The sequence below is a fragment of the Canis lupus genome, chromosome 21, assembly GCF_003254725.2.
Source record: "Canis lupus dingo isolate Sandy chromosome 21, ASM325472v2, whole genome shotgun sequence".
Taxonomy (NCBI): Eukaryota; Metazoa; Chordata; class Mammalia; order Carnivora; family Canidae; genus Canis; species Canis lupus.
The window spans coordinates 7,920,151-7,943,128 of record NC_064263.1 but is presented as its reverse complement, the minus strand read 5'-3'; the positions used below and the strand labels follow the sequence as shown (position 1 = coordinate 7,943,128).

Here is a 22,978-nt window from a genome sequence, read left to right as displayed (position 1 = left end):
TCTTTGATTTTATATCATCTGAAGGCCTCTTTTAAAGATAGAAAAAAAGCGGTCAGTTTGAGCTCTTTTGATGTAATGGGATTTTACTTGCCTCCCACAGACTATGAGAGGAGATTTGAAGCTAGCCATCTTCTTCTACAGCTTAATTTAAGAATACAAAATAGTTCAAAACAATGTATCACTTGAAATAACTTTGTGAGACCTAACAAAAAATTTTTTCCCTAAGTAAAGTCAATGTCTTTCAGGACACAAAAAAAAAATGAGCAGTGAAAATATCCAGAAAAAGAATGTTTATGCAACATATAAGTATCCTTTTCTGCAATTACTTCAAATGGCATATATGTTGAGAATTAAACTGGCCTGGAAAGTAACTCAGAAATTTGACTGCTCTCCAAAATTGGTAATAAATTTTCCATTACATGATTTTTATAATAGTTCTTTTACTTACTAGAAACATGATCTGTGTCCACTGTATAAAACCTAGAGGCGCCTGGGTGGCTCAGTGGTTGAGCGTCTGCCTTTTGGCTCAGGTCATGATCCCGGGTCCTGGGATTAAGTCCCATATTGGACTCCCTGCAGGGAGCGTGCTTCTCCCTCTGCCTATGTGTCTGCCTCTCTCTCTGTGCCTCTCATGAATAAATAAATAAAATCTTAAAACAAACAAACAAACAAAACCCTAGAGAGATGGACCAAAAGAAAAGTCAATTCTAACCATTGTTGCTATTTTGATGAAGTCTCTTCCACCTTTTTTCTTTACAAAAATGGACTCATAGGCTAGATATTGTTTTGTAACCTGATTTTTCCACTAGCTCACAAACATATTTCTATGTTGCTATGTATGTGTTCTTTTACATGGTGATGGTGATGTATATAGTATTCTGTGATATGAATGTACCATAACTTATTCAACCAGTCCTCATTCTGGGAAAATTGAGTAGTTACCAATTTTATTCACAAATGCAATTATCCATTTAGCATTAGTTTTTTATATATTTGTATTTGTTTTATGTAAATTTTTAAAGATTTTATTTATTTATTTATTTATTTATTTATTACTTATTTTAGAGAGAGAGTGCACACATGAGCACAAAGGAGGGACAGAGGGAAAGAGAGAGAGAGAATCTCAAGTAGACTCAACTCTCCACTGAGCATGAAGCCCAACTCAGGCCTTGATCTCATGACCCTGAGGTCATGTCCTGAACTGAAATCAAGAGTCAGACACTTAACCAACTGAGCCACCTAGGCTCCCCTTATGTACATTTTCAATATTAAATCTTTCCAACTTCTCCGAATCGCACCCTTTTGGGGTTCTTCAGTTCTTTAACACAGGCATGTGCAGTGTGCATGTCACCTACATGCACTGTGTTAGCTCATACTCTTGCTCTGGTCCGCTGATCGCTTCTCCTGCAATTCAATGTTCGTTGCTTTCTGACTCTGTGTGGGGTCCTGGACTCAGCACTGAGCTATAGAAATAACATTACACTGTCCCTCTGTCTAAAAGCCACATTAATCAAGTGGGAGAGAGTACATAACTAATGATAATGTACAAGTTTTGTTAAGGAAGCACAGAGAAAGGAGAAACTAGGGAAATTAAGGAAGCTGTCCAGAGGAGACCCTACAGAGAATATGTAGGATTTTGACAAGGGAAGGAGGGGAAGAGAACATTCTGAGTAAAAATCCAAGCATGAGCAGAGCCCTAGAGGAGTAAGTGCTCATGGAGTTTTCAGGAGTAGCCAGAGTAGACAGCATACGATGACAGTGGAGTAGGAGATAACGCTCAAAGGGTGGGCTGGGACCAGAGGTCACAGGATTGGAAAGGCATCCTCAGACATCTCTACTTCTGACTATAGGGAGTGAGCAATCAGTGACTATCTTCAGCAGCTGAGGCAAAGTAGACTCAGTTTTAGGAGCTGAACTCTGGTTAGGTTTGGCCAGCAGGGGATGACAAGTGAGGCAGTTTGCCATCAGGAATCTCTCAGCAACAGTCTAGGTGAGACCTGGCCACAAGACATCTAGTGATGTCTCCAAGGCAGAATCAAAAGAGCCCGCCATTCCAATTCAGATGGGAGACAGAAATTGAGGAAAGACACGCAGGAAACTCTAAATTGTCCTCCTCATCAAGTTGTTAAACTCCTAGGTTTAGAGATGGTCTCCTTTGGCTCCCCTTAGCCCACTGCCTCGAGTAGTAAAATAGGTGGCACTTGGCAAGTCCAGATGGAATGGAAGGGTCATGTCCAGTGTCTCCTGTGAGAAAGACAGAATCCTGCACTTCTCAAAAGTAACTACTGTCTTTTAAGGATAAGGCCGTCACAAAAGAATGCAATGACGTATTCAAGAACCAAAGCTTTGTTTATCATTTTTCTTCAAAGGATAATCCTTATAGCTTAAATACGAGCATGCTGTAGTCACCGAGTCTCGGTCATAAAGACTGTGAAAACTAAATATACTTGTGGGATTTCTGGCACTGATGAATAGGCATTAATGAAAGCAGGAAAAAGAGTTGGTTCAAAACCAAGTTATTAGATTGCCTGGGGCATGGGATCGGGGGACGGACCAAAATGGGACACGAAGGTACTGTAAGGGATGATTGAAATGTTCTAGATGCCAATGAGGGCCACAGTTCCACGGGGGTATACATGTGTCAGAATTTATGAGCTGGATACTTAAAATGTGTTCCTGTGACTATACATAAATTATGACATCTTAGTATAGCAATAAAGTTGATCAAAAAGAAAAATAAGTGATGAAAACCAAAATTCAGAGGGTGCCTAGAGTCTGATGGGTGAGATTGTTTCAGGTCATTTATTCTCCAGATATGTATTCCATATAAATTCAAATCTCTTTATAAAAGCCAGTTGATAGGTATTTAGTAGAGATTCCATCTTAACTGTGCCACCTAGAGGCCAGAACCGGTGCAACTGCTGAAGGGTGTTAAGGTTAATGTCATAGACAATGCCCTGGCCTGACAGTCATAGCAGCTGCCAACATCAAACCCCGGAGTACGCATAAAAGAGCTCTTGTGGTTTCCTGAAGCTTAGAGAGCTTGATGTTAGGAGGAGGGCAGAAAACATTTTTTCCAGTTTACAAAAATCTCAGCGTACTTGCCGCGTTGACTGTTCTCACCATTTGGTTTTGGTGCTGATTCTAACACCTCTAACAATCTCAAACATAGAGCTGAGTTCTTCTGACATTGGGTTAGATCCTTGGGAATGATCCTGCAGTGAGCATTATTTCTCACTGAGTTAATAAAGCCTTGCTATAAGCCGTATGCGTGAACTCTGAACACTTAACTGAATGGTATGAATTGCTGTGCTGTTTTCTTCCCATCCAGAAGATTCCAATAGCTCATCTTGATTAGGCTTAATTTGGACTTGGTTGGTGATGAAGCCCATGTCTGCCAAAGCCTGGCAACTTAATGAGCGCTTTGAGGGTGGGGGATGATCTTTTGGAAATACAAATGAAACTAGTTCTATCAGTTTAATTTGGAAATGGAGCACAGTCTGGAAGATCATCTTGGCCTCAACTGACCTGAACTGTCATTTTTAAAATGAAGAGACTTGAAGGGTGCTTGGGTGGCTCAGTGGCTGAGAGTGTGCCTTCAGCTTGGGTCGTGATCCTGGGATCCTAGGATGGAGTCCCGCATCAGGCTCCCTGCCAGGAGCCTGCTTCTCCCTCTGCCTTCTGCCTCTCTCTGTGTGTCTCTCATGAATAAATAAATAAAATATTTAAAAAACAAAAATGAAGAGACTTGTGACCCAGTGAAGAAGTTAAGTGACCTGTCCAAGTACACTTGTATAGTTTGGCCAAACCATGAGCCAGAGGCAAGGTCTCCTGTCTTCCAGAACTGGACCACATGTCTTCAAAGCACTCACTGTGCTTTCAAATGCCCCATGCCCCAAAAATCCATCTTTCCATTTGGATGAATTAGGAGAACCTAACGTCCATTCAGAAACCTTCCAAGGAAGAGAATATAGGTGCCTTTGGCCACCCCACCCCACAGTTTTACACCATTCCCATACTGGGAATTTTTATGTGCTCTTTCTTCCCTCCAACTCCATCCCACAAAAATGCCACTACCTCTTACTTCCCTTGAGCAAATCAGGATTTCAACCATTCTCTTTTTACTTGATTTTAATCCTCTGAAGACCTGCTTGCTCCATTTGCCACAGTTATAGAAACTTGACTTCCAGTGAAAGTCATACTTCTCTTGGTAGCCTGTCATTTCAGCGTTTTGAGAAGCTAAGTAGCTCCGTCCTCATTAAATTAGGCTCAAATTGGAGAAGAGAATTACATACTTAAAAACACAGACACAAAATGATGGATTACTGTTACACCTTAATATAACACATGGTGACATGGAGTAAGAGCATTAGACCAATTAGCAAGCAAGTTTTCTACTCGGGTTCATCTTTTCTGCTGGGTACGTAGCAACGGGATGGTGATTTGAGGGATGGCATTTATCATACGCCCTTGGATAGGAAGTTACCATTTTAGTGACACGACTTGCATTCATTTAACAAAGATAGCACCCATCACCTGGTAACACAGCAAAGATCCAAGTGCTACACCAGAAGTACTGGCTCTAAATTGGCATTTACCTGTCTGACTTTATTTCTAGAAGTTATTGAAATCCATTGCGAGTGGGTCTAAGTGGGGAATTTTAATACATTCCAAAAATACATTCTGCTCTTTTCTTGAGAGCTACCAAATCATAAGTGATGCCATTTGGCAGGTTTGTTGAGGTTTTTTTTTTTCCCTCCCCCTTTTCTGGTCTCACTTCCATATCAGTCTGATTGGTAACAGAAAGGAGAAGGAAACAATAAATCTCCCAGTTCCTCCTGGTGTGAATGCCCAAGATACTGTCAGAAGCAGAATGTATGGGAAGTGGGGGGAGTTGGGGTCAGCAACTTGGAGGGGGGAGGGGATGGTTTTCTGCTGTGGCAAAGCAGAAAAACCCTGTCACCGAATTTAAATTAACAGAATCTGCCCAGAGGGGAGCCATGGTCTTTGTGTGGCTGATTAATGTCAGCCTTGTAAACGCAGTGCTCCACAACAGGGCCAGCCCGCTGAGCAGGAAGCTCAGAGAACACAGCATCTCCTGCTTGGGGATGTGAGCAGAGTGGATGCCTCTGAATAGGGCTGGAAAAGAAAGCCGCAGATTGGGAACGTAGGTGATAGGTTTGATTGGATTTCAGCCGTCTGTCCCAGTGGAGGAAACACAGGCAGCCAGCAGAGGCACCTTCCCTTCAGGCCTTGCTGCCACAGAGAGCAGCAGTGTGCAGATCCAACCCCTACCTCTCCTCACTCAGCTCGTTCGGAGCACCACTGCTGCAGAACAGTGAGTCATAAATTCCCTTCTTCCTAAATGATCTCCAGATCTAAAGAAGAAGCATGTCCAGGGGCAGATCTCTGGAAATCCGTAAGGGGATTGGCCTAGGGAACACAGGATTTTGTCCCTCATGCTCACCTAATAATGCTAGTGGCAGCAGGCAAATCCCTCAGTCCTTGGTTTATGCATCAGTGAAGGGGGTCTTGTTGTCTGCAGATGCTCAGATGAAAGACCCTACATGAATTTCCTGCCCCATCTTATTGTTAGTAAGGGTGGTGTTCCATACGCTGGGGGTGGAAGTCAAACTCGCAGGCAGTGTGTGGGATTTGAAAACCTGTGTGGTATATTTATGTCAGTCGCTGATGTGTTTCCATAAATCTGTTTTTGTGACTCTGAGAGGTGTCCTGAGAGCCTCTAATCAGCCAAGGCAGCTTCTGGCACACACAACCAGCTCTGGCACCCAGGCAGGGTTATTGCAATCCTGTGCATATTCACCCCCCGGAATTGTGGAAGGATTTAATCTTGGAGCCATACTACAAAGAGCCAGAAAGCATCCCCAAAACCTCTGCTCTTATTTCCAGGGGCAGCAAGGGAATAGGAAAACCTTGTTTTTAATCCCAGTACCAATAAAATCAGAAGTTGATGTTTATATATCACAGGGCCGTTGTTTTGAAAGAGAAATAAAAGTAAATGATGAAACTTTGGAAAAAATGGACTCTCTGGCATGGAACCAAGAACAAGCTCTCAGTGTTGACCTTTTGGTTAAAGCCACATAATGCAATTTATGTCACTCCCTGCAGATAGATGATTTTATTGGTTTGCTGGGAATTTTGGCTGAAGAGAAATTACACATTGAGAGAGTAAAGTGTTTAACTCTTATTACTGCCAAATGTCTGACCCCATAGTGTGATGTTATAATAGAAAACAACACAGAGCGAGGCCCTCCCTTCTAAGAGCTTACATTCTAGGAAGGAGTCCATGATTCACAAAAGGCATTTTCAGATGGCAGTCCTAGCTAGAGACCCTTGATTAATGACTGTACTCATTGAGCGCATGTAGGATCAAAATAATGTTATATCAGCCTGTAGCGTTGTTACATTTTGCCTCTTAAAAATCTTAATACCTGCTGAATTTGGGGTGCATAAACCATTTTGAAGTGCTAAGATCCTCTGATGAGGCATTCAATCAGTCTTCAGAACCTGAAGTCAATCTGATCATCGTTCACTAATTTGTTGGTTGTTGGTAGATATTTTCCTGGCTGATAGGTTTTAGCTTTGTGTATATTAAGGTAAAATGCTACTTTGCTAAGTGAATGCGTTTCTTTAAATCACAGAGTGGGAGGTCGCCCTCGGAGTAGATCTTCTCCCTTCCTTGATGCAGTGCTCGAGGCTCATGGCCGTCAGATTGCTCTTTTCCTCTTTACATTCCCTTATGGCCTCACCCATCTCATGGCTCTGTGTGGCACCTGATGGCTGGCAGCCCTCACATCCCTAGCTCCAGCATGGACCTCTCTTTGGATCTCCAGCCTCCTGCCCAGCTCCCTACTTGAATCTCCACTTACACACAAAATGCCCATCTCGAATTTAATCTGTCCAAAATGGGGCTCCGGGTGTGTCCTCTAAATCCTCATCCTCCTGCAGCCCTCTCTATCCCAGCTGATGGCGGCTCCCACTTTTCAGCCACTCAGGCCAAAAGTTGCATCATCCTGGGATCTTCTCTTTCTCTCACACCTCGTCTCCTGCCAGCCCCACCATCAGAAAACAGTCTTTTCTCACCACCTCCGTGTTCAGAACAGGCCGGAACCGACCACTTCTCACCACCCAGGGCCCACCGCCTGTGCAAGTCACCACTGTCACATGCCTGCATTCCTGCGGGAGTCGACCAGCTGTCTCTGCTTCCTCGCTTGCTGTTCTTCTCACCCCTTACAATTAGTCTGGGTGATCCTGTTAAAAATCTGAGTCCCGGGCAGCCTGGGTGGCTCAGTGGTTTAGCGCTGCCTTCAGCCCAGGGTGTGATCCAGGAGACGTGGGATTGAGTCCCATGTCCGGCTCCCTGCATGGAGCCTGCCTCTCCCTCTGCCTGTCTCTGCCTCTCTCTCTCTCTCTCTCTCTCTGCCTCTCTTTCTATCTCTCATGAATAAATAAATAAAATCTTAAAAAAAAAATCTGAATTCCGTCTCATGACTGCCCGTCTCAGGGCCCTTGGCTGGCTTCTCACCTCAGCACTACAACCCCACACAGTCTGCTCCCCAACCTGCTGTCACCCGGAGCCATCTTCTACTCCCTTCTTCCCAACCATAGTCACAGCAGCCTTCTTGATGATGGATGATGCTCTCACATACACTCGAGGGACTTCCACCCCTGTCCTTGCCTGTCTCTCTTCCTGCAGTGTTCTCCCCCCAGACATCTGCACTATTCAGTCCCTCCCCTCATTTGGGTTTTTCTTCAAATGTCTGGGCCTTCCCTGACCACCTTAAAGTTACCATCCTTCCCTCTACCTCCCAAACTCTCTCTCCCCAGCACTCCCCATTCCCCCCTTTATGGCTTTAGTTTTCTTCCTTTTTACCCTCTAATGTGCCATTTATTTGACTGATTGTTTGTTGCTAATTTCTTATGTACTCCCACAGAGTGTAAGAAATTCCTCACAAAATGTTTGACCCTTGGGGTGCCTGGGTAGCTCAGTGGTTGAGCGTCTGCATTCGGCTTAGGTCGTGATCCTGGAGTGCCAGCATTGAGTCCCACATCGGGCTCCCTGCATGGAGCCAGCTTCTCCCTCTGCCTGTGTCTCTGCCTCTCTCTCTGGGTCTCTCATGAATAAATAAATACAATCTTTAAAAAACAAAACAAAAGAAATGTTTGACTCTTGTCTGTTGCTAAAATCTCTAGCACCTAGAATAGTGCCCGATAGATTGCAGATACTCATTTACTGAAGAAATGAATTAAATTGTATTTCTCTTTCTGTGGCACATCTTTACCCACATATGTATCAGCATCTTAGAGTTTTTCTTAAAGATGCGTGGGGTTCCTTAATATATGAAGAATACACAACTATTTATGATATTTGTTGCCGATATTTTACATTTCTTTACCACTTAATTCCACCATATATTTATTAAACTTTCAGTAGGACCAAAGCTGTTGACTTCTGTCATTGTTGTCCTTTGTCTAAGTCAGCAGAGCTATAATATTCTAGTGAGTGCAGAGCATCAAGCTGCACTCTTTCTGCTAACGTTCCTGCATCTCCCATAGGCATCAACAGGAAGGTGGTGTACTCCCTGGCGGACTCTGCCAACGGGTTCTTCTCCATCGACAGCTCATCAGGCATCATTATCCTGGAGCAGCCACTGGACCGGGAGCAGCAGCCCTCCTACAACATCAGTGTCCAAGCCACCGACCAGAGCCCTGGTCAGGCTCTGTCCTCTCTTGCTACCGTCACCATCACTGTCTTGGACATTAATGACAACCCCCCTGTATTTGAGCGGAGGGACTACCTGGTGACAGTGCCTGAGGATACCTCCCCTGGCACCCAAGTGCTTGCTGTTTTTGCCACCAGCAAAGATATCGGCACAAATGCTGAGATTACGTATCTCATCCGATCTGGGAATGAACAAGGGAGATTTAGAATCAACCCAAAGACAGGTGGGTAAATGGCAGCCTATTTAGAATTCATATTTCTCTTAACCATCTAACCACCCTCTGAATGGGCTCTTTTTCCTCTCCTACCCCTCTCCCAGTGAAAGCACACCTTCTCATGGCAGGACCTGCATGCAGACCCAAGGGTCCCTTCTGGTACTCTGTTTCTGTGGATGCCCCCTGCCAAGTGTTAAGCCCCCAGCTGTGGGCTCATTGGGCAAATACTTGACCACCATGTGGGGTCCTGGATTTCTCAGAGGAAAGCTTGAAAGCAGTAACGTGGTTCATTGATGGGGACAGGAAGTAATATTTGCATACTGAGCATAATTTGTTTCTTTCCCTCTCTTTTCTGTTTTTGCTTTGTTTCATTTTGTGTTGTTTTATTTAGATCATGTGTTTATGGGTGTGGAAGTGCTCTTAGACATCAGTGTGCACTTGTCCCCATCCACACTCAGGCTGCCACTCTCTTGTCACCTACCAAAGCAGACAAGGATAAGTGGCATGCACGGTGACATGCAGGCCTTCTCAACTCAGTACCCCAGGCAGCCAGAACCAGCACTGTATTTGGGTCCTGCCCACTAACTGCCAGTCAGAACACTGTCAGGTCTTACCACACCCTTTGCAAACTCAGGGCCAGTGTGGCATCGCTTAGGGAAAACAGGTCAAAAAATGAATCAAGAGAACAGAAGGAAAAGCCTAGGACTTTCTTTTCATTAGGTAGTTAACTATTGGGGGCACTTTGAGTAATTCAAGAAGCAAGTTTGGACATTCTTTGAAGAGTGAACATATTCACCTTTTCATTTTTCATAGTGTTTGTATTAATATTTTTGAATCACTTTCATGAGTAGTCTCATTTGTTCACCCAATCCCCCATGAATAGTCATGTCAAAGCAGGCCTATTTTTCAGATAAGAAAGGTAAGTCTCTTCCACTTCCTGTCCATTGGACATAATTCCCTTATCACAAAAGGAAAATGCACTCATTGAGTAAGGTGGGAAAGGAGGTCCATTCTCCTTTGGATAGTTCAGTAAACATGAATAGGAAACTATCATAATCTGCAACATTTCTTTAACATGATGAATATGCCAGTTTCCTATTAAATCATTAGTTATGTTTCTCATTTTCCATATGAGAAAAACAGAGCTTTGAAGAGGTTAAGTAAGGTCTCCAATGTCCACTGAGAGTCACTGGGGGATCCAGGATTTGAGCCCAGATCTCCCTGATTTTGGAATACATGTTCTTCTCTCTATAGAGCACTGCTCTGCTGGGGTGGGGGATGGTGAAAATAGGAAGAGGATACAGTTCCTGCCCTTAGGTTTAGGAAGGGGGAAACATTGATGGAAGAATTGCATTAGCAAATTCTCCCAGCAGTAACTCTGTTTATTTATTTTTTTTAAGATTTTGTTTATTTATTCATGAAAGACAGAGAGAGAGAGGCAGAGACACAGGCAGAGGGAGAAGCAGGCTCCATGCAGGGAGCCCGACATGGGACTCCATCCCAGGACTCCAGGATCACACCCTGAGCTGCAGGCGGCGCTAAACCGCTGCGCCACCGGGGCTGCCCAATAACTCCATTTATTAAGGTCACTACTTCGAATTAAAATGTATGGGGTTTCCCTCATTTAAATACATGTTAGACTTAGTCTGTCTAGTTACGGCCATTGTATATGAATACCATGGGGAAACGGTTAAGTGCTGTTTAATTTTGGCACTGGATAACGAGACTGGGATACAAAACAAAGTGCTAAGAGGGGTAATTGCTAAGAAAACTTAATTATGGAGAGAAAGAAGCTCTTGTTACAGGCATGACTTTGGTTTCTCACCTTAAGTAGAAGGGCAGCTTTAGCAGCTAGGGAAGATGCCTGTCTGCAGATGTGAATGGATGTGACATCCTGACCTTGGTCCCAAAGATTGTTTTCCAGTTGGGAGAGAGGTTAATTCCTTTGAGAACTGCTCTACAGGCAGTACGATGACCAGTTTCCAATTGCAGAGTGCAAGATTGGGTCAGTTCACCAGAAAGAGATAGAATGGGAAGGAAAAGCACTCACAGAGCCCTTCCTAGGGGTGGCACCCAGCCAGGGCCTGTCACTTGTTCTACTTCCTTAAATTAAATCGCTTTGTGACATGGACACTACTTCTGCTCTATAGTTGTGGACACTAAACTCACACTTACTGTTTGGCCACTAATCCCAGGTATTTCCTTTCCATTAGGTCACGGTACCTTGAGATGTCTGAACTCTTTGCCCTCTTCGTGCTGTAATAGTTTGAGATAAGCACATTATAACTTGGTGAGGCATGTTAGTCGTTAATTGAATTCAGTGAAGTCTGCAGGTATTCACTTGCTGACTAGGGGCGGGGTCATGCAGTCACATCCACACATCTCAGCTTATTCTCTGTCTGCCCGGGTCCAATTAAGGGATCATAGGGAGACACTTACTAGGGATGCTTCTCCCTAGCGGCGTATGCATGAATGATGCCAGAGAGTTTCAGGCTGCTTGAGAGATGTTCAGAAACTATTGCAGAAATAGTCAAAGACTTTATTTCTTCAGTGTTGTGTCTGATGGATGGCTGTGTTTTTTAACTGACAGCATTAGTCAGACTCTAAGACGCTTTCCGTGGGGCATTAAATAAACAAAATCTTGAATATTTAAAATTCTTGGATAGAGATGATGTTATAAATATTACCATGATTATGGAACTGCTGACCAAAGTTTTTTTCCTAATCAAATCAAAAACTTCCCATTTTTCTTCAAAGGAGGTATTTCTGTCTCTGAGGGCCTGGACTATGAATTATGCAAAAAGTTTTACCTGGTGGTGGAAGCCAAAGATGGGGGCACGCCGGCTCTCAGTGCTGTGGCCACTGTCAGCATCAACCTCACGGATGTGAATGACAACCCTCCCAGGTTCAGCCAGGATGTCTACAGTGCTGTCATCAGTGAAGACGCCTTGGTCGGAGACTCTGTCATTTTGGTAGGTACCAGTGGGAGGTCCAGATGTCCGAGGCTCATAGTCATAAATAGAGTGAAAAAGTGAGCAAAATCTATCTTGAATTCTCATTACACTGTTTCTTCTCAGGGTCTTTTTGTCCCCAAGAACCCCAGTCAGTCACCAATATTTCAGCTGCTCCTTCTCCTTTTCTACATTGGAGTGCCTAATAAATTCATTTATATCAAAGTATAAGTGACCAATGATTACTTTCTTCCTGGGAGTGTCTGTTTTTGTTTTTTAAGAAAACAGAACAGACCATGAAATACATTTCTAATGGCAGCTCTCACTGGTTTCTGACCTTAGATAGTAAGTTATGGGGTGACTAAGATTAAATAAATCCATCCTCCCCCCACCCCACTCATGCACACACGCACGCATGCACACACACAGAGCCGGACAGCTATATATGGGAGCAAGATTAAGACTGGCCACTCTTAGAGAAGCTCTTTCTGGAAGGAAGTTTTTTTAATACCAGTAAGGACAAGCCCTGTGTTAGGAGAACATAAGTTCTCTCAAACTTACAAATTACATTTGGGAAATCATCAATCCCATTCTTAACCATCATCACCACCCCTACTGGACAGGTCCCTTCCATCTGTCCTCTCTGGCTTCTGCAGTCCCTGGTATGGGTGTTCATTCTTTACACTCCAGTGGTGAACTTCCCAGGCCCTCTCTCCTTCCTGGATGTGACTAGACTACTTGCACACATAGAAATCCCAATATCCCCAAAATGGAGCAGTAAACAGTGGGCCAGTGAGGTTGCCATGTGGGAAAAGGAATTTTCTTGGGCTTCCTTAACCTGGAACTGCATAGATTTAAAGAATGTCTGACTCAGTGGTGGAGACCATTATTTGCAGAATTGGGGAAAAAAAATAACCAAACTATCCATATCAGCTTTGGCTCTATCCTCACTGACTCAAGACATGAGGAAAATCATGTGTAATAAGTGTCATCAAGCTGTAGACAGACAAAAATGGAAAGAAAGTGGCAGCTCCAGTAATGGTGCCTCTTTCAGCCAAGCCATGAGCTCTTCCAACAGAGGCATGATCATGAGCATAGCACATGAGCATAGCACCTAAGACAATTGTCAGAGTTATGCCCATTTGTAAGACCTGGGGCCCTAAGAATAAATCTTTTCTCTATCTCTTATGTCATGTGTTTTTGTTTTGTGTTGTTGTTGTTGTGTTTTTTTTGTTTCTTTTTGTTTTTTTTTTTTTTTCTTGTGTCCCATGAAGCTAGTAGCGGAAGATGCAGATAGCCAGCCCAATGGACAGATTCGTTTTTCCATTGTGAACGGAGATCGGGACAACGAATTTGCTGTGGAGCCTGTCCTAGGACTTGTAAAGGTTAAGAAGAAATTAGACCGGGAACGGGTAAGCTAGTTTAGGCCAGCTCCCCTCCTATCCACACCATCCCTTCACTGGAATCCAGTATAGGCTCCCTGAGTAAAAGTAGGAAGATTCTCCATCCCAACTAATGAGAGTAAATAGGATGGGCCGAAATGCAGCATGACATATTAGGGGCTAAACCTTAGAAAGAAGTTTCTGCCAATAGGTACTGGCAACTTCTTACTTATGGGTGTTTTAAAGAAAAGGCAAAAGATGTGTCTTTCTGGATGCTTTGAATTTTGGTCCTTCCTAGAGCAAGGAGGCAAGAAAGTACCTTCTGGGGACACCTGGGTGGCTCAGTCTGTGAAGCGTCTGCCTTTGGCTCAGTTTGTGATCCCAAGGTCCCGGGATCAAGCCTCACATCAGGCTCCCTGCTCAGCAGAGAATCTGTTCCTTCCACTCCCTTTGCCCTTCCCCTCCTGTTCATGCTCTTTTGGACTCAAATAAATAAATAAAATCAAGAAGAAAGAAAGAAAGAAAGAAAGAGAGAGAGAGAGAGAGAAAGGAAGGAAGGAAGGAAGGAAGGAAGGAAGGAAGGAAGGAAGGAAGGAAGGAAGGAAGGAAGGAGAAAGAAGAAAGAAAGAAAGAAAGAAAGAAAGAAAGAAAGAAAGAAAGAAAGAAAGAAGAAAGAAGAAAGAAGAAAGAAAGAAAGAAAGAAAGAAAGAAAGAAAGAAAGAAAGAAAGAAAGAAAGAAAGAAAGAAAGAAAGAAAGAAAGAAAAGAAAAGAAAGTACCTTCAGCATTGGGATCCTGTGGTCCTGGTCTTATCAGCAGTGTTAGCCCTAGGGGAGCAGATACAAAAGGATCATCTGAAGGTATTTAGGTCAGAAAGAATGATCCAGAAAAGTCTTCCTCTGCCAAGGTTGAGCATTGTGTTTTTTGACTAAAAATATATGTCTTCAAAGTGAAATTAAATATGGGAAAAGATGTCGTAGTAGTGGTGCTAAAAAGCAGAAAAGCCTCCCTGGGTGGTATATCCCCATTCCTCCTGAGGTATCAGAACTGATAAATAAGATCAGCGTGACAGCTGTTGTGTTTGAACGAAGGCCAAGAGCTGTAGGTCTGACCAGGGATGGTTTTGCCCCTCTAGGGGACTTGGCGACATTTGGGGACAGTTTGGGTTGTCCTGAATGAGCAGAAAGTGATATTGGCTTCGAGTGAGTAGAGACCAGATATGCAGCTAAACATCCTACAAAAGCACAGGACAGCCCCCAGCAGGCAAGAATCACCTCGGGCCCCACATGTCAGGGGTGCCAAGGCTGAGAAACTCTGGTCTAGAGAACCAAGAGTGAAGGTGGCCGATCTCCCGCAAAGCCGAGCCGAGTGTGCAGGTCCTCAGAGTGTGAGCAGGGGAGAGGAAGTGCTTTACTGTCGGCCCTTTGTGCTTTGGCAGGTGTCCGGATACTCCCTGCTTGTCCAGGCAGTCGACAGTGGCATTCCTGTGATGTCGTCGACTGCCACCGTCAACATTGACATTTCAGACGTGAACGACAACAGCCCAGTCTTTACCCCTGCTAACTATACTGCTGTGATCCAGGTGAGCAAATCTTGCCTGCCGGGCACTAGTCCTTATGCACTCAGCCTTCCTCCTCTCTCTGGTTTCACTCATCATGTCGTCTCTTTTTTTTCCTTTATACCTGATAAAAGAGCCTGACTCTTCCCAGCAACTGACTGATAAGTATTGGTGAGCACTGTTGCCAACTGGGTTCTTTCTACTGTCGGGCACTTTGCGTGTACTGCTTGTCCCCATCACAGCCCAATGACATGGGAGAGGGAGGCAGCCCCGGCTCCACAGTGAGGGAGCTAAGGGCCTGAGGGGTTCAGTAGCTCATCCAAGGTGGCACACTCGGGATTTGAACTCGGGTCAGCCTTCTGCAGAAAGTGCCCTGTCTTCTCCCCAGCCACAGGCTGCCTTTCAGCCTCTCCATGCTGTCCCAGCAGCGGAGGGAGATTGTTGCAGACTGTCTCATCTCTCCAAGACAGATTGGGCATCAGGAAAGAGTTGCTGCTCATTAAAATCAATCTTCCATAAGCAATTTGTTTAGGACTTTAAATCCACCTGCTACTTAGAATTACGCTGCGGGATGGAGTAGCTTTACTACTGATATTGTGCTCTCAGGAGGGCATGACTCTTCTTCTCATCCATTTTTTCATTCAAAAGATGTTTCATCTTTTTGAGCTCGGTGCTAGGGGTGGAGCTGCCTCCACTTCCCAACTCTGGGAGGTTCAGGGAAGCCAGTCCGGGACCACTGTGGGCCTGGAGGAGCCAGAGGAAAGGGGGATGGATATATGTGTTGTGAGGGGGCCTCAGCTCGTCCAGAGACCCAGTTCTTGCCTGATCCAGTTTGGCCTCAGAATCGCCTCCCGCGGAGGCTGCAGGCTCTGTGGGCAGAAGGTAAGATGAGAGTGAGCCAGGTCTGGAGGGACGTCTTTGGAATAACATCAAGACTGCGTCTGGCCACGTCTGGCAGCAGGCTCCCCACCTCCAGAGGAGGACTGGGAGGAGAGCAGGGAGGAGGGGTGCGCTCACTCAGAAAGCAAGCAGCCCTCTGCTTCTTGCCTCCCACTTTGTCAGCGAAATCTGATTCCTTCACCAGTGGTAGTTTGGTCTTCCTCTCTTCTCTGATGCTCTTTCCAGCAGTCGTGCCTTCTCCTCCCCTCTCCGGCTTCCCCAAGCTGCCCCCAGGGCCTGCACCTTCTCGCATTTCCCTTTCTTGAAGATCCCTGCCCTCCTCCTGGGCTGCCTCCCAGGGTGGAGCTGCTCGCCTTGCCTCTGTGTGCTCACCCCAAAACAAAATGGGCTCTGCTTGCTGAACATTCAGTTTTATGACACCCATCAATCAGTCTGACAGACCATTTCCACATGCACCACAGGAGAAACAAGAATCGCAGCCATGAGCAGTGACCGTGGCTCCTGTCACCCTGGGGCCTGGCTCTGTCCTCTCTCCCCCTTCCTTCTCAGATAGTGAACCCTGGGGCTGGCTCTCTCTCTCTCTCTCTCTCTCTCTCTCTTTCTTTCTTTCTCTCTCTCTCTCTGTCTCCCTCTCTCTCCAGTGGAGGAAATGGCCTTTATAAAGTGAGCAAACAAATCAATAAATCTTCTATTTTGTGTGGTGCTGAGTATGCTGTCACCGCGAAATAGTAAATTCTGTGCAGGGCTGAGGCAGTGCTGTGGCTAATGCCAGAGGGAAACAGAGGCTAGTTCTTGATGACAAAAAGGCCACTTGAGGGGCTCCTGTGTGGCTCGGGAGTTGAGCATCTGCCTTTGGCTCAGTGTGTGATCCCAGGGTCCTGGGATCCAGTCCTGCATCAGGCTTCCCACAGGGAGCCTGCTTCTCCCTCTGCCTATGTCTCTGCCTCTCTCTCTCTCTCTCTCTCTCTCTCTCTCCCTGAATCATGAATAAATAAATAAAAATCTAAAAACAAAGAAAAGGCCACTTGAGAGAAGGCACAAAATGAGAGGTCCTAAAGGTCCTTTTCTCTTTCTCCTTCAGAGAACATTCCTTGCTTTTTCCAAACCAGGATAATCTCCTTATTCCAACACATGGTTTTCATAAGACTAACTCAGCCCTGAAAGCTTGAGTGTGCCTGTCCCGTACGTGACTCCTGTCCACACTGCAGCGTATCATGGTCTCCATCTCCATGACCCAAACTTATTTAATGCTGAATCGATGTCATCAGAAGGCCTGAACTAATGAAACTGACTTCAGGCCCAAGCTGTGGTGATACCGAAGTCTAAACAGAGCAGGGCAGGAAAACCAATGCCTGAGCTACAGAGGAATTTAATTTGGCGTTATCGGACTAAGGAGAACCCTCGCCCCAAGAAGGGGTGACAAAGAGCCTTTGTGTCTCTATTTTGGGGAAAAGGCAGAGAGGTTCTGTAACATGATGCTTGAATGATAACATCAGGGTTTCCAAAAATTCTGATGACTTGAAGGATTTTCTTTCTCTTCATTTTCAGTTTGAGGAATAGTTTACCCCCCTTGCTCTTTTCTCGAGAAACCCGGCAGAACCGTGTTCAGAGGGGTGAGGTGTCAAGGCCCATTTCCCACCCGGCATATGCCTTTGTGTACTTGCTGGGAAGTTGCCAGGACATGCCCCAATCCCCACCCCATCCCCGAGCAAGTCCAATCTTGTGACACCATGTCAGTGTTGGGCCTCAGCATGATCGTGTTGTGATGGGGGTGATGAAGTGCCTTCCCATCCCAAAAGGTTGATGCTTTCTTGGCCTTGAGGGGCCTTCCGACCTACTCACAAAAGGCTGGCGAGCACCCTGTTTCCCCAGAGCTGCTTAGGTGATCTCAGGGAAATGAAGGACAAGATGGAGCTGGTGCCACCCTGGGAGGTCCTGATGTTCCCACCTGCAGCTCAGCGTCTCAGGGGCAGTGGAGGGGAGGCAGCCAAGGATGCAGAGCATGATGCTTGCAGACACCCGCCTATTTTCAGAAGAGAAGATAATATCACAGGGAATCCCTTCTGCTCAAAGCCCTGTTTTCTCGCCAGTAATGATGGTTTGTTTGGTTTTTTTTTTTTTCAATGTGAAGAGAGGTGTAATTTTATCTTCCTTTTTAATATCCTCTTTTATGCAGGAAAATAAGCCAGTAGGCACCAGCATCTTGCAGCTGGTGGTGACAGACAGGGACTCATTCCACAATGGGCCTCCCTTCTCCTTCTCGATTTTGTCGGGAAACGAAGAAGAGGAGTTCGTGCTGGACCCACATGGGATCCTGCGATCAGCCGTGGTCTTCCAGCACACGGAGTCTCCAGAGTACGTGCTGTGTGTCCAGGTATGACCCGTCTGTCCAGGTACAGCCCGTCCTCTGTCTGCATCAGGCCACCTTTGGCCTGTGCCTGTTGGATGGGTTTTCTTTGTTGAGCAAGTCAACAGAATTCATTACTGTGCAGGAATGTTCCCCCTTTTACTCTCAAATTCAATTTCACACCAATAAAAGCGGCCTCTTTGTGTGAAATTGAACAGGAAGGAAGGGAAGCGTCATTGTTCAGAGGGACAATCCTGTAGGCTGTGCCAACCAGACAGTAGCTGGGCTGAAACCTGCATTCTAAAAACTCCCGGGGTTCTAACTGACCCTCCAAGACCACTAACTGGTCAAGGCTTGCTGCTTTATACTGAGTAGAAGTTGCCACATTACTCCACCCACCAAAGCTCCCAGTCTTTGTCCTAATGTGATTGAGGCATATCGTGGCCTCTGCTTCTGAAGCAGAATTTTGCTTGGTAAATTGTCCCAGAGAGGCAGGAGGGGACCAAGCACTCAGATGGCCATGGCCTCCCAGCATGTCAGCTTCCTCAAGATCAATGGCCTGTGTGAAATGAAATAGGACAAAGAGGCCAAAGTATGGAAAGGGTGTGGCTAAGAGCAGAAAATGAGTTCTCAGGAATTAATTTTGCCTGTACCAAGATTTGGGTCCCATCCGTGAAACTAAGTGACTTTTTGATTCGCAGATGCCACAGAGGGCAACCCTAAGTCATTACTAATGGTAGCAATAATTATTATTTATGTTTGGATAGCATTTCATTGTGTTCATTATTTCTTAGAATAAACTATGGCTTACTCTGCTCCATGAAACCTTCCGAATTAATGGCTTTCGGCTCTGAGCATGTCCCTAAAGTTAAACTACACCAAGTGCTAAGTTTCTGCCTTCACAAGGTCCCTGTGTGCATCAGTCACGTTTCCTTCCTTGCCTCACTTTACTCTGTACCTCCTCATATAGTCACTGTTGCAGGAGCCTCTTGGGTGACTCCTCATGCTTTCCTGATGTATCCCTATGTATCCCTGATGTATCCCTCCCAGATTACTCATTCCACTTTGGTTTTGTCAGTGCCCTAAACCAGGCTTCCACCAACTGTAGCCTCTGGACCATATCTTGCCCTCACCCTGTTTCTATACACAAAATTTTGTTGGAACGTAGCCTAATCCATTCATTTATGTATGCTCTGGCTACTCCCACACTGGAAACATAGTTGATTATTGATAGAGATCCTATAACCCCAAAGCCTAAAACTATTCCTTATCTAGCCCTCTACAGAAAAGGTGGGCCAACTTCTGCCCTGAACTAAAGCCTCTGTGGCTCCCTAGTGCCTGAAAACTTGGGATCTGTAGGCTGAACTCCAGCCCCACATGCTCTGATTTTGAATTTCAGGGTCCTTGAGCAAATGTGGTTCTCCAGTCCTGCTCAGTCCACAGGCCCACTGAACAGTGCCCCTCCCATCCAGAGGCTTCATGCCCTTTTGTCACCCCTCTGCTCGCTGACATATGAGCGGGCATTGTCTGGCCTATGAAGTCCATGCTCATTGCTGTCCTTTGAGGCCTTCCACAGTTTGATTTCAAGTTCAGCCTGATTTGTTAAACTTATCTGTTCCTGCATGACTTTTCCCTTTCAGCAGCTCTGGTTCACATGATTAATCACATTAATTCAGATGCACTAAGTACTTCCGGGAGTCAGGCCTGTGCTAGGCACTTCGCAACCACTGTGTCTTTTCATCCGCACAACACCAGAACCCTGTGAAGTAGATTCTGCTATTATCCTCATGTTTAAAGGCACACAAATTGAAGTTCAGAAATGATAAGTAACGTCCTCAAGGCTAGACACACAGAGAATGGCAGTCAAGATTCAAACTCCATGTGATTGATGCCCAAGTCCCTGCTTTAACTCTCCCACCTACAAGGGCATATCTCCTTGGGAACACTTGACCTGCGAGGTCCATCCACCACATCCCTCCATCCTCTGACATCTGTGCAGACCCGGTCCATGGGAATCTGCCCATCTCTGGAGCTCTACAGCACTAACTACCACCATGTTTCACGTGACAGGTGTTCAGTGAAGATCTGCTGTCGGAGGGGTGCTTCTATCAATTCCTGTATATAGAAGGAAGACAAAGTGTTTTTCAGGCTACCTATTTTTCCCTTCTGCATCCCATTTTTTTATTCTAAACCATAATATTGTGTAATTCACACCCAATGTCATTTCTTGAATGTACAGAAAGGAGTTCTCTGGCCCAATCAAAGGTAAAGAATCCAAAAAGAACAAAGATTGGTCCTCCCGGTGAGAATACCACTGTATGCATGAGGTTCCCCCGTGGCTTCTGTTTCAAAATGAAAACCAGGCCAGTGTGTTGCAGGCATGTTGGATCTCAAAGCACCCTCTGTCCTTCCCTGTTCACCCCCAATGGCTACATTGTGTGGACACATTTTATTGTCCATAACAGAGTATACATGTGCACCCCTAAGGTGATAAATCATTCCTCTTACTGCAGTGCGCGCCTTCGGTATTTTCCTGGGCAGTGACGAGATGGAGAAAGAGCAAACATGAGTAAAGGAATAAATGTCCTCTCTCTGAGTTTTGTTTTTTGTTTTTTGTGTTTTTTTTAAGATTTTATTTATTTACTCATGAGAGAGAGAGAGAGAGGGAGAGTCAGAGACACAGGCAGAGGGAGAAGCAGGCTCCACGCAGGGAGTCCCACGTGGGACTCAATCACGGGTCTCCAGGATCAGGCCCTGGGCTGAAGGCGGCACTAAACCGCTGAGCCACCTGGGCCACCCGAGTTTTGTTGTTTTTAAAATTATTCTGGTTTTTCTTAGTTCCTTGCCTTTCTCCCTCTTGGCTGTTTCAGGCAAAAGACTCAGGCAAACCTCAGCAAGTTTCTCACTCCTACATCCATGTGCGGGTCATTGAAGAAAGTATTCACAAGCCCACGGCCATCCCCCTGGAAATTTACATTGTCACCATGGAGGACGATTTTCCTGGTGGGGTCATTGGGAAGATCCATGCCACAGATCAAGACATGTATGATGTGCTCACATTTTCCTTGAAATCAGAGCAGAAAAGCTTATTCAAAGTGAACAGTCACGATGGGAAGATCATCGCCCTGGGGGGTCTAGACAGCGGCAAGTATGTCCTGAATGTGTCAGTGAGTGATGGACGCTTCCAGGTGCCCATCGATGTGGTGGTGCATGTGGAACAGCTAGTGCATGAGATGCTGCAGAACACTGTCACCATCCGCTTTGAGAACGTGTCCCCCGAGGACTTCGTGGGGCTGCACATGCATGGCTTCCGGCGCACTCTGCGGAACGCCGTCCTCACCCAGAAGCAGGACAGCCTGCGCATCATTAGCATCCAGCCCGTAGCGGGGACCAACCAGCTGGACATGCTGTTTGCTGTGGAAATGCACAGCAGTGAGTTCTACAAGCCAGCCTACCTGATCCAGAAGCTGTCCAATGCCAGGAGACATCTGGAGAACATCATGCGCATCTCAGCCATCCTGGAGAAAAACTGCTCGGGGCTGGACTGCCAGGAGCAGCATTGTGAGCAAGGCTTGTCCCTGGATTCCCATGCACTCATGACCTATAGCACGGCACGCATAAGCTTCGTGTGCCCGCGTTTCTACAGGAATGTGCGCTGCACCTGTAACGGTGAGTGTGGTTTGGAGTTCCCTCACGTTTCCCACGATCTGAGTAGACTGGGCTGCCATTCTTGATAAACAGGCATTCATCCATTCACTCATTCAGGGAGATGTTTACTGGCCACCTACCATGCGCTAAGTCACCATGAGAGAAGCAGGACAGGCTGAGTCTCCACTCCCATGGAGCAGATAGCTTACTGAGCAGCACAGACCAGCAGGCCAGCAGGATCCCACGCGTTAAGTATTGCTAGGGGAAGTACGAAATCCTGCAGGAGGACTTGACAGGTTGGGATAAAGCATAGGTAGGAATCAGACATGTGAGAACAGGCAAAGGAAGAACATTCCAGGCCAGGGAGCAGCTTGTATGAGGAAGGTTCAGGGCAGGAAGGAAGCCCACACCAGGGGAATGGGAGAGATGTTCTGTCCCTGGAAGGGTGGGCGTGATGACATGAGATCTGTGAGCAGGCCCAGGGTTCACACAAGGGCCTTCAGCCGGGATGAAAATTGTAGAAATTGTCCGAAGGCAGGAGGAGCCGTGGGCTGATGTGAAGTGAAGAAGTGACGGGACCAGCTCTGGCTTTCACAAAGAGTGTGCCGGCTGCAGAGGGGAATGGAGTAGCCAGGGCTGGGCCAGAGGCAGGGCAACAAGTTAGGAAGCTATTGCCAAGGGTAAAAGCATTCAGATTTGCTTCTGTGAAAAATGTGCCACGTACCTAGGAGCTCAGCCAAGGGATGGATTCAGCCCTCAGAGCAGAGGAGATGGAATGGCTCAAGTTTGTTGATATAACCAGAGTCCCCAAACCTTGACCTTTCCTGGTCAGAGGCCATAGCCGCCCAGAGTCACAGGCCCACAGCGGTCAGCGAGAAGTATTGCTCTCTGCCTCCTTTCCTCTCTGACATGTGCAGCCATAAATTCACTGCCCTCTTCTCAGAAAATTACACCCAGAGTTTTTCTAGCCAGCATGAACTTGGCACAAAGGGGCCATAGCCGGAAGAGAGGCCATTTGTAAAACATCCCTTTAGGTAACTGGGGACTGGCAAGCCTCTGGCCTCTTTCCCCCTATAGAAAGTTCTTGGTTGCAGTTTGGAAAAGAAGCTCCTCAGAGGAGAGCTCATAAGATCACAGATCCCTCCCAGAGACATTCTGGCAGCCTCCACGCAGCCCAGAAAAGTGCCAGTCACTCACCCTGTGGTCCCCAGTGAATTCTAGGCTTCCATCAGATA

The 22,978-nt window shown here is 46.0% G+C and overlaps 1 protein-coding gene across 2 annotated transcripts in view; it reads left to right on the top strand.

Moving 5' to 3' along the window:
* FAT3 (FAT atypical cadherin 3) overlaps positions 1-22,978 on the top strand; it is a 646,715-nt gene that overhangs the window by 575,997 nt on the left and 47,740 nt on the right. For both annotated transcript variants that reach the window (XM_025419331.3, XM_025419329.3), the window contains exons 14-19: positions 8,578-8,967; positions 11,716-11,930; positions 13,184-13,321; positions 14,729-14,872; positions 17,925-18,122; positions 20,966-21,764. In XM_025419331.3, the coding sequence (XP_025275116.3) occupies positions 8,578-8,967; positions 11,716-11,930; positions 13,184-13,321; positions 14,729-14,872; positions 17,925-18,122; positions 20,966-21,764 (1,884 nt within the window). The remainder of the gene's footprint in view (positions 1-8,577; positions 8,968-11,715; positions 11,931-13,183; positions 13,322-14,728; positions 14,873-17,924; positions 18,123-20,965; positions 21,765-22,978) is intronic.